General features: G+C 37.3%; 1 protein-coding gene across 4 annotated transcripts in view; it reads right to left on the minus strand.

Moving 5' to 3' along the window:
- The window catches only part of LOC132097522 (membrane-associated guanylate kinase, WW and PDZ domain-containing protein 3), a 51,013-nt gene extending 44,700 nt beyond the window's left edge, over positions 1 to 6,313 (minus strand). For all 4 annotated transcript variants that reach the window (XM_059503295.1, XM_059503294.1, XM_059503298.1 and 1 more), the window contains exons 1-2: positions 6,028 to 6,313; positions 1,925 to 2,041 (exon numbers count right to left, since the gene is read on the minus strand). In XM_059503295.1, the coding sequence (XP_059359278.1) occupies positions 1,925 to 2,041; positions 6,028 to 6,307 (397 nt within the window). In that variant the 5' untranslated portion in view covers positions 6,308 to 6,313. The remainder of the gene's footprint in view (positions 1 to 1,924; positions 2,042 to 6,027) is intronic.
- Between the last annotated feature and the right edge of the window lie 5,413 nt (positions 6,314 to 11,726).

Raw genomic sequence — 11,726 nt, forward strand, 5'->3', positions numbered from 1 at the left:
ATGTGAGAGCAGCACGTGTGGATCCTAAAGTGTGTTGCTGTATCACAAATGAAGCTTATGTGAGTTTTGGAAGAGCCAAAGACAAGCTCAAAGGCATGCCTGTAGTTACTGTTTGTGTGTTCTTGTGTGTGCATCTCGCTCAGCAAGCAGAATGGCACACGGCGGGCAGCGTCAAGCTCGACATGACCTACTTCACCATAAATCAGAGATTACCCCACTCAAGTCTACGCAACATTTCAAACACACTCCCACACATGCTCAAACGCATATGCAGAGCCAGACGCCATCATGTCCTCTGGGTGAACTATGAAAACTGACTGAAAACTTCTCAAACAACGTCTGAGGAACGGTGGAAGAGAAAAACAGAGCGTCAACCTCACCAGGAAGTTCCTGAAGTGGCCACAAAAGTTTCCCAATGAATTCAAAGTCCCCTCAAGGCTATTCTGTTCACTCAGCAGTCATCTCGGTAACACTCCAGACAACTACTTTCTATGTAAAAACTGTAGAAATCGCTGAAAATTCTGCCTAAATAGTAGATTTCAACTCAGCAATAAAATCTGAAAAGATTGATTTATAGCTTCCTAAGCTCAAATCACACTATAAACCTTTAATTTTGAGAGTCATCATGCATTTAAAGAAAGCATATTTGATCAAAAATAGTGACTGGCTCTTTTGACTGAAAGGCATGACTTATACACCTATGATTTCCCCCTCTTTATATGTCTCTGGTAATAATTCCGCTGTAAAACTAGCAGAACTTCATCTACTTAATAAAAGCTTATGATTTTGATGGAGGTTAATCCAAATCTGTGTCTTATCGCTGCACAAAGATTAAAATGGGAAAGAAATTACTCAAAATATAATTAGGATTTTAAAGCTCAGGATAAAGGGCAGAGAAAATTGAAGCAACAGGGAGTTGAGCGGAACAGAGGATGTGAAAGAGAGACGACTGATAGAAAAGAGCGTGAAAAGCAAAGTGAAAAGCATGGAAATGTTAAGAGGGTTATCTCACACAAAGCGTCAAAGATGTGCATTCAAAACACTACTGCTCATATTAAAGGATTGTATAATGTATAAAAACTGATTTTTGGGGGGAAAATAACAGCTTGCTGGGTTTGAAGATGAGGATGCCATGTAAATGACGAAAAAAAAAATGTTTATTTGTAATTATCTTCACCTTTGCCTTCCCTATCTCTCTTTCGTTCTCTCACATCCTGCCTTTCTTGTCGCATGAAACCTGTTGGAGCTGTCAACACCTGCTTTCCATTAAATGGATCACACCCCAATTAACACTTCATCAGAAAAACTGCAGTACCTTGAGCTTGATCAGTCTGCGTGCAAGATGCAAGTGCTGTTGTATGAAATACAAACAAACACTTCATTTTCTAGTGGTCTATTGAGTTGTTTAAACTTGTGTGTGTATGTGTGTTTAACCACAGAAAAGAATAAATACAAATGAATCAATGCAATAAGATTAAATGAAGCAAATGTAGACTTTTGCTTTGGTTTTCCATTCTCAGATTTGTCTCAGACTCTCAACATAAAATACTATAAAACAATTTTTCAAATCCTTCTAAAGCCATATTATCCCCATTAATCTTACCTTAAATCTTACTTAAATTCTTACCATATAAACATTTTCTAAATAGTTATATATGAATCGTTAAAATAGTATTTCGTTTTTATTTGTCTTAGTGGATTCAAAAGATTGCTCTGCTTGTTTAAGCATTCAGACACAGCAACAGATCATCCAGTGATGTGAGTTGGGGGCGGGGCTACTGTTTGTCTGACCAATGACAGAAGAGTGTTTGAGTGTCACTTTCTGCAATGCTAGTAAAACTGAATTAAAGCTAAACATGAATTAGATCTCTCTTTTTAAGCTTTGAAAGGGCAACTTCTAAACAGTATTTTTCGGGGTACTCACAGGGCACAGCTCTCAAGTAGAGGTTTTCTCGGATCACCTGCTGGAGTTGACTGTCCATTGAACCTGGTGTGAAACATTTGCTCAGGTATAACCTTAGATCCTTGCATAGAGTTGAGCCTGGAAAAAGGGCAGAAAAAGAATTAGAAAGCGAAAGTTTGACAAGTGAACAAAAAGAGACATTCTGACTTAGCACATACAGTAAGAATATCCCATACATTAACATTTACAAATGAGACAATGTGCTTACCCAACTCAAAATCTGCAATTCAAAAAAACTGAAGAGCTTGCAAAAATAAACACACACAGAGATACATTCTGCCCAGTCCCAGGAGGCAGTATTGATTAACCTTTGTAGATATTAGAGGTGTTTCTAATCAATCAAATGAAGCCAGGGTTGTTCTGCCTTCTGGCTAGAACTGCAAAGAAATGCTATCGAAGACTACAATGAATTCACACGTTTATGGTCAGTATAATGGCGTATTGCGCTAGGTAGAAACACATTCGGGTTATAATGAAGTGTGTGCCTTACAGAGACATTCTCCCACACACATACACAGCCTTGGATTAAAGTGAAAAATGTCACACACACAGTCTTGTCATGGCTGCCCAGTGCTCCACTCAACATGGCTGATCTCTTTATTTCATCTGCTGTGGTTTATGGTCTCTGATGACAGGCCACTTGGCTGTTATAGATGAACAGAGTGCCTCTCAAACCCATCAAAATGACAGACCCACCCCCACCCCACCTCTCTTAGCAATAAAACACAGCTCACAGTTCTCATAAAGGAACATAAGCCCTGAAACCACATGAGCGCACACACACGCAGCATATAGGTATGACGGCTATGTTATTACAGGAGGACGCTACTGCTGGCCTGCTGCTCTCTCTGAACTCCGTCTACTTCATTCAGCCAAATTAGTGTGGACTGCATTCAGTCAGGGATCTGTACAAATTACATCAACACGTAACTAGACCTGCATCGTTTGTGCTATGAACATGAATGGTACCTCAAATCATGTAGCTTGTTACTTTTCTAAACGATAAGAAGATTTCTGACTGCTGGAACATACAAAAAGCAAAAAATACAACCATCACATAGCAATGCACCAAACACTATTCAGAACACCTTAGTAACCACATAGCAATGATCTGGCAACAACCCACAACACACTAACAACCCCTAACTGCATAAAAAAACATTATAGGGATAGCTCACCCAAAATTGAAAATTGTGTCATTAATTACTCACTCCTATGTCGTTCCAAACCCGTAAGACCTTCGCTCGCTAAGATTTCATAAAAAAAATTAAAAAAAATGAAAATAAATAATAATAAATATATATATATATATATATATATATATATATATATATATATATATATATATATATATATAAACACCTCAGCAACAATGACCTGGCAACCTCCTAGAACAACCTTGAAAAACCAAAACAAACCATATCCTAGCAACCACACAGCAACACATTAATCATCTTATCTAAAACACCATAGAAGCCATCAAGAATACAGTGGAAACCACATAGCAACTTATCAAAAACACTAGAAAGCTTAAAGCAACCAACAAAAATACTGTTCACCTGTAAAAACACATTAAATGCCACTCAGAACAGCTCAGCAGCCATATTGCATTTATCTGGCAACGAGGGATGCATTTCCCAAAAGCATCGTTAGCTAACTACTGTAGGTTCGTAAATTCCATTGAACTCTACTGTTAACACAAGAACTTGCAACCACACAGTTGCTTTTGGGGGAACGCATCCCAGAACACATCACACATCATGGTGCCAAATCTTGCACAGGCAAGCATCACTCAAAATTTCTTCTTCAAATATAACATTAAGTTTATTAATTTATCATCCAGTATAGCAATCCAATAAATTGCAGAAGTGCAAAATAAACATGAAATACTGGAAATGAAACAGGACTAAATGAAGCAAATCCTCAGGCGTTCACTATGATCAATTCCCCTGTTTGAAAGACAGAGCTGCTTTTAAAAAGACTTGGATGTATTTCAGCAGGGACAGTACATATTGATCTTTTTTTAAAATAGAAGTGCCAGAATTAGCACAAAGCTCTTCTTTTCTGTGGCCACTGCATTTATATAGGATACACAGGCAGATCAAAGGACGATATTAATAACAGAACAGTATGCATAAGTCTGTGTTTCTAGGTCTATGAGATATTCTCATCACCTAATGCAACATACAACAGTGAATTATAACATTACTGAAGAAGCTCAATTTAATACTCTGCAGTTAATAGTTGGAGGTGTTAGAGGTGTGAGAACAGCAGAGACAGAGAGAGAGAGAGAGAGAGAGAGAGAGAGGAGAGGGGGATGCAGAGGACTCAGGTTGCTCATCAATCTAATAGAGGACGGAGGAGGTCATGGTCAGGTGTGACAAACTGGTTGACAAAAAAAACATCATGCCATGACACCTTGTGATAAATATCAGCGCCCCCTACAGGTGACATACAACCCATGCGACATCAATACCGCAATCTTGTAACCAGGAACCAATCTCTTTATATGAACAGTTAACAAAGAGGGATTTTGTTCTGCTTCAGGAAACTTTTTTTTTTTTTGCTGTGGGAGATTGTCATACAGTTATGACATTAAGAACCCTTGATATAGTTATATCCTTAGGAGGACTAACATTGACACTGACAATGTGTCAATTTGCACTACTGTTCATCATAATGGGGTCGGTATGATTTTTGAATGTTTTTTAAAGGTCCCGTTCTTCGTGATCCCATGTTTTAAACTTTAGTTAGTGTGTAATGTTGTTGTTATAGTATAAATAATATCTGTACAATTCTAAAGCTCAAAGTTCAATGCCAAGCGAGATATTTTATTTAACAGAATTCGCCTACAAAAAACGACCCGTTTGGACTACATCCCTCTAGTTCCTGCAGTAATGACGTCACTAAAACAGTTTTTTGACTAACCTCCACCCACATGAATACACAAAAAGGGGCGTGGTCTTGTTGTGCTCCGAAGGAGAAGAGGGACTGCGTTTGTCGCCATGTCGTCGAAACTCTGTTATTTTCATCTCGGAGTCCAATCACCTTTGTTTGTGCTTCCCAGGGACGCTGTACTTGGAGATTAATGGTTACAATTTATGTTTAACTCGGTTCCCAAAAATTATAATCCACATGTAAAACGATGTGCAGCACATTTTGCTGAGGACAGCTTCCTCAATCTCAATCAGTTTAAGGCCGGATTCGCACAAAGATTATTCCTGAAAGATGGAGCAGTTCCCTCTTTGTCTGGAGAAGGCGTTGTTTATGGACCACAACCGGTAAGTGTATTTTATTATTTAAGTTGGTGCGTTTAACAGTTTCTGTAATTTATTACACAAAGGGCAACGCTGTTTAGCTTTGTTAACTAGATGGTAGGGCTGTGCAAAAAAATCGAATGTGATTTTCATGCGCATCTCGTCAGTAAAAATGCTCCTGTGATTATAAGTACATCCCCAGCACGTGCATACTTTTACTGTCTATGGTTCAGATCAGGATTGCCAAGGAGGGCAGCGTGCGCTAAGCTGGTGTCGAATCACAACACAGGAACCGCTGGCCCAATCACAACTCGTTACGTATTTCTGAAGGAGGGACTTCATAGAACAAGGACGAAATCAGCCCGTTTTTATGACTTAAAAATACTATGTTTTTTTTTACACGCGAAACATGAACACATGTTATATTGCACACTGTAAACACAATCAAAGCTTCAAAAAAGCACGAAAAACGGGACCTTTAAATAAATCTCTTGTTTAATAAATCTCTCACCAAGGCTGCTTTTATTTGATCTTGTGTGGTTATTATTTACTAAAACTGATAATATTAAAATGTATTTAAAATGTATTTAAATGTCTAAGTTGATGTACAAAAATTAGTAGTCACTTTTGATCTAGATAATAACAAGGATCACTAACGGCGATGAAACACCATATATATATATAACATATAATTATAATATATATATATATATATATATATATATATATATATATATATATTATATATAGAGAGAACAAAAATCATGTTCAGCCCAGACCTTTCAGACTGTATGGTTCCAACATTACCTGGAGACACTGTCTTGATGCGGATTGGATGGGGGCAGGAGTTTAAGAGCCCACGCACATCTCCTAAAGTCAGGCCCAAAACAGGAGTTCCACCAATTTCTAAGATGACATCGCCAACTGTGATCCCTCCCCCTGGTGCCGCGGTGACGAATGGGAACTCTCCATAATCAGCCCCGCCTCCGATGGCAATTCCCAAATCTCCAGAGCTGCCCACGAGCGGTACGAAGGTCTCTTGCACTTTAGAGCGCCAGTGCAGCTTCTTTACTGCAACCTTAGACATGGCCAACGAACTGACAGAGAAACACAGAGAGAGGGGGATATAGACACAGATTAAATTCATGTCAGTAGGGACTAAACAGAAAATCTAATGCAAAAGATTCAGTGTATTGGTATATGTTCAGTGCTTGTACATGTAGGTTTTAAAAGACTAGTAATTACTGAATATTCATTTTTGCATGAAATATTTCCTTCTTAAATCTGGCTGAGATGGAGGAGATGGATCAGAGAGGGCAGGAGGTCAATGGGTGCCTAAACAACAAGAGTGTGCCCTCATTTCTATGTGTGCTGTAAGGAGCCTCCAGACAAATCAACAGATGCCATCTCAGTGGGAGGCACAATGAACACAAACCTGCTTCATCGAAACAGGTGGAGGAGCTCTTCAAGGCAAACATGCCACTTGAAGCAACCCCTCAACTAAAAATGTTTCACTGCAGACAAGACATGCTTTAAAATGAATTATTAGATGCTATCATATGGGTTACCAAATAATCAAACTGTTTATTCTTTAGAAATGTTATTCTTCTCGCAATTCAAAGCTTACATCTCTAAATGCATTTATTTAGTTTATATCTCATGATTCTGAAATTTTTTTCCCTCTTTGAATTCTCAGTGTACATCTCACCATTCAGTATTTTTTCACCAAGAAATAAAACATTTGGTAATCTAATCTAACGATTAAGCTTTTTCTTATCAGATTTGCAATTTTATATTTGTGTGTTAACATCTAACAAATGACTTTTTTCTGAGTTATATCTCAGAATTGTGAGAGAAAAGTCAGAAATTTGTCAGATAAAAAGTGACAACATACTACTTTTATTTTTTAGACAGTGAAACAAGCTTTCAGACATAAAAGCATCTGCTAAATGAATAAACATTAACACAAATGTAAATTTAGGACAAAATATTTAGGTTAAGCATGAATTCCAAGAAAACTGACTTCATACATTTATTAAAATAACCTTTTAATAAAACACCAGTTGACTAAAAGTCTTTGCAAAAAATGCTTAGAAAAGTTACATTACTTCTGAGAATAGCCCTAGCAGCATTTGTGCAGAGATGCCTCTTTATTTGATATCGTTTTATCTAATGCAATAAAATGAATACATTTTTCCTTGTGGCTTAAGTGCCTAAATACTATTTTGGGCCACTTCACTGTGTTTTTTTCAACAGAATCCTCCAAAACGGTCCTACTGGGAGCTGGGCTCTAGGCTGCATATACAAAATTACTATTGCATAACGTAAACACAGAGATTACTGAAATGATGGTTTACAGCTGTATTATTATAATGATATTTCTGTTCTTCCTGTAAACTCTTCATGCAATGTTGCATTTTTTAAACTTCTCGTGCAATAATTAAATTAAAATGAATTACCACGTGCAAAATGAAAAGTTAAACTAGCTATGTGGTTGTTTGGAAATAGTAACATATGATTTTAAAGACATGTAGCAGGGAAATACCTTGCTATTCCTTGAAGCAAATAGTTCAATTTAGCAATTTTTTTTTTTTTTACAAATATATGTACACTGTGTTAATGAAATATTTTATTAAAACATGGATAGTATGTTTTATTTTTTCATGTTTAATTCATTGTCATTTGTCTTTTTTTTTGTAATTGTCCAATTTACTAGCCATTTCAGACTGAAAATGTTTCTGTATTAAGGTTTTTTTTTCATGTGCAATAGGCTCCTTCTCACATTATAAGGATGAGAACAATCCATTTATATACTAAATATAGGCCAAAAAACAAATTAACTTCAAATGTTTCAAAGGAAAAAATTTTAATCATTAAGCAGAGGAATAAAATCTTTTTCATCAAATTCTAACTTGGAAACATTTGCCGTATCAAATTCAAAGGAGTTTCAGCTTTCTTTAGTAAGATTCAAGTGGGCAGATCTGATGTAAGGGTGACAGACCATGATTTTAAGAGACTACGATTTTTTAATCTCACAGCTTGAACATGCAGAGATGCCCCACTAAGTGACAGTTGGCCGGGCTCGCGTGAGGGGCAGGTGCAGTCTGAGCGAGAGCGCCTTGAGACATGACAGTATTGGAGCAGCGCTGTCATTCCCTCGCTGGCCCCGTCCAATCTCTTACTCGGGAGCGACTTTAAAGCAGCAGTGATGTGTAGGTGTCCGGCGAGAAACAGATAGGGGAAAGAGAGAGATAATCAGAGAGCGAGATCAGGACAGGACAGATGGCGAGGGAGCATGAGGGGCAGACAGAATGAAGGAATGAACGTAAGAGGAATGTGAGGAGTCGGGTCACAGAGGAAAACGCCGAGGTAGGTTAGTTAGAGGACTGATGCCAGATAGAGCAGGAGATAGTTGGAGACAAGAGAGGATAAGGATTAGATAAGATGGGGGAAAATATGTCTCTGACAGCCAAAGGGGATAAAGCAGATCAAGCGGTCAATATGAAAAAAGAGCAAGACTGCTGCCTTACAAATATTAGCCATGGAAACCCTTGACCAGCCAAAACTACTGGAGTAAATGTTACTCTTTATGTAGTCTCAGCCTCAGACGTCACACCCACGGACCGCTGGCTAAACGTATGGGACACAAATTTGCAAACACCTCAGGAGTGTCGAAGTCGTTATAGAATTGGTTGAATTCTACAGGATTTCAGCAAAACATGTGTGTCGCATTCTTTAACGTTACGCCTGAAAACAAAAATGCTGTGGCATCCAAACCCCCTCACGAAAGAAGAAAGCCTCCGTGTTTAAAACTGTGATGACGAGCAGGATCAACTAAACACTGGAGTTTCAAAAGTATGTAAATAGAATCTTTAACATACGTCTGAGAGTTTTCCACACACGTCTGTTATTGTGGAGTCATTTCCACGCCCCAAATGTGACGCTGAATGAAACGAACTGTGATTGGGTGTTTGAAATGGCGGTCATATGGCCTCATGGATAGCCATTTGGCTTGGCCAAAGAATGCTGCTATGGACATAATTTTTTTTTATTCAGTTATGAAAAGGTAGATAGGTCTTATTTGTATTGGAAAAGTAAGACGAATCAACCCCTGGCAACTGCTAGTTGGTCAAACTAGTTCTTAAGACACAGTCTTAAAATGGTGGCTAAGTTTATGCAACTGGCCCCAGAAGGCCCTAGCAACCAACTAACAATGCCCTAGCAACTATGCACCTTGGGGTGGGTGATGTACTGGTAGACACGATTAACCAGTAGATGTTTTTTTTAGGTTAGTATTGTTTTTTTTGTGATTGACTGGTGATAAAAATTATGAAAATTCTATGATATCAAACATTTGATATCATAAAGACCTTATTTTAAGCAAAAATAACTATATTTTGATATATATCGTTACCCTGAAAAAATTACTCATATCGTGATATAAGATTTTTGTCATATTGCTCAACCCTACAAGCACCTACACAAGAATACTCTAGCAAAAACATGGCAACCACTTAACCACACAGAACACCCTAGAAACCATCTCATATCCACCCATAGTTTTAGATTCTGACCAAACTTGGTATGTGTTATTACAATCATGACCTGAGGGCAAATGAGTAGTTTCAGCACAGTGCCACCTACTGGTCAGAAGATACATAAAAATGGACATTTCTGCTTATAACTTCTAACCAGTTTGTCCAAAAATAAGATTTAGTCTCGTTAGACAATATATTGGCATACCAAATTAAACTGTTCTGATAGCTCAGCCTAACTGGTGTTCATCTGGTTTAGCTGGTCAGCAAGTTGGTCCCCTTCAGCTAGAAAATGCCCAACCCTTCATTAAAGCAGTGCTATTACAGTTTTTCTCAGTCGCTTTGGTACATTTCTCAGATCAGAATTGAAATTCTCAAAACTACCTGTTCAATTCTCACATCATTGTGTCACTTGTGCACATCAAAAAAGTAGTTTCTCATTTCTCTGAACAAGTTACAAATGCTTTGGTACATCCATGCAAATGATTATGTACAATTCTCTGTTGTTTCCTTCATTATCAGTTGCTAATGTCATGTTGCTCAAAATTTATTATATAGTTTTCTGTGCAATAGTGTTACCCCTCAAAACATCGGGTCTTTAGTTCATCGTATAAGTCATTAAATGCAAAATGGTTATTCTAGTTGTCATAAACTGCCAAGCACACTTTTTTTTACACATTATTATTAGACTTTTTGTCAATCTGGCATGAATTGTGCAAATAAATCTTTACTAATGAAGAGAATGTAGATGATAAACCAATGATAAACCATTTCTCTGAAATAGCTCAAAGGTTCATCTCATGAGTCTTCAGTTAGAAAGCTTATACTGTATAGACAGAGGACAACACAAGAGTTACACATTCTGAAAATGGACTTATTTTCATCTTTGTGCCCATATTTATTTTTCCATTTCTACATGTTTTTTTTTTACAGTATTATAATTTTTTTGGCCAGACCACTAGTAAAAGTGTAACTGGGAATTCTATCCAGTCTCTTTCAATCAATATCCCAGTAATGTGTAAATTTCTACTTTTGAAATGGATATATGGCATACATAAGCATATGGCATACTGTTCAATACAGTAACTGTCATCCAAAATGTTGCCATAGTTTAGAGTACACTGTTATATTGACAACATGACTAAGCAATCTGACTGTCTTATCCGTAAACTATGACACAAGGACTTGTCATTCGATGGCACTGAAAAATGTTTTCAGTAATTGCAATAGTAATAAAAGCAGTAATAAATAAAAGCAGTAATAAAATAAAATGTAAAGATGAAAAAAGTAAAATTTGAAACGTTAAATAAAATATATTTGAAAAAGTAAGAAAATTAAAAATACCTAACAAAACCACTAAAACGAAAATGTAAATTGAAAATATAAAAATTCTAAATATGAATAAATACTATAACAATATATAAATAGCAGCACTGCTCTAAAATCAGCCAACAGACCAATCTGACCAGACTGAGATTTTACCTGCTGTTTTTCCTCCCACAGGGTCTTTTAAGATTATTCAGGTTTTTAAATATAAAATGCTAAAAAAAAGCGCCCTGTGGATAAAAAGGCCATATTTGGTCAGGTTTTACAACCATAAAACATGTCTTATAGTAAAGCAGCACATGACTTCTAGCACCATCTTAAACTTTCCTCTTAATTGTCTCTCTTATGTTATTACCACCGGGCATCTGAGAAAGATCAATATACCCTAATTGGTGATCGATACAATCCTAACCAGGGGGTCAGACAACCTGACTGCAGCACAGTAGTAACCACAGTTCCGGAGTCCGCATGTCCCCTTAGGCTGTCCTGCCCACCAGGCTTAATGAGGCTAATTAAACAGCACAAGAAGCATTTGAGGAGACATGACTAATTGTTTTCAGTTGAGCAATTGGCCGAGCGGTCATTTATCCAGCCCCACCCCCTGGAGATCCAGCAGCTGATAGGAGGAGTCTTTTTTTTAACAGC

The sequence above is a fragment of the Carassius carassius genome, chromosome 21 (assembly GCF_963082965.1).
Source record: "Carassius carassius chromosome 21, fCarCar2.1, whole genome shotgun sequence".
Lineage (NCBI taxonomy): Eukaryota > Metazoa > Chordata > Actinopteri > Cypriniformes > Cyprinidae > Carassius > Carassius carassius.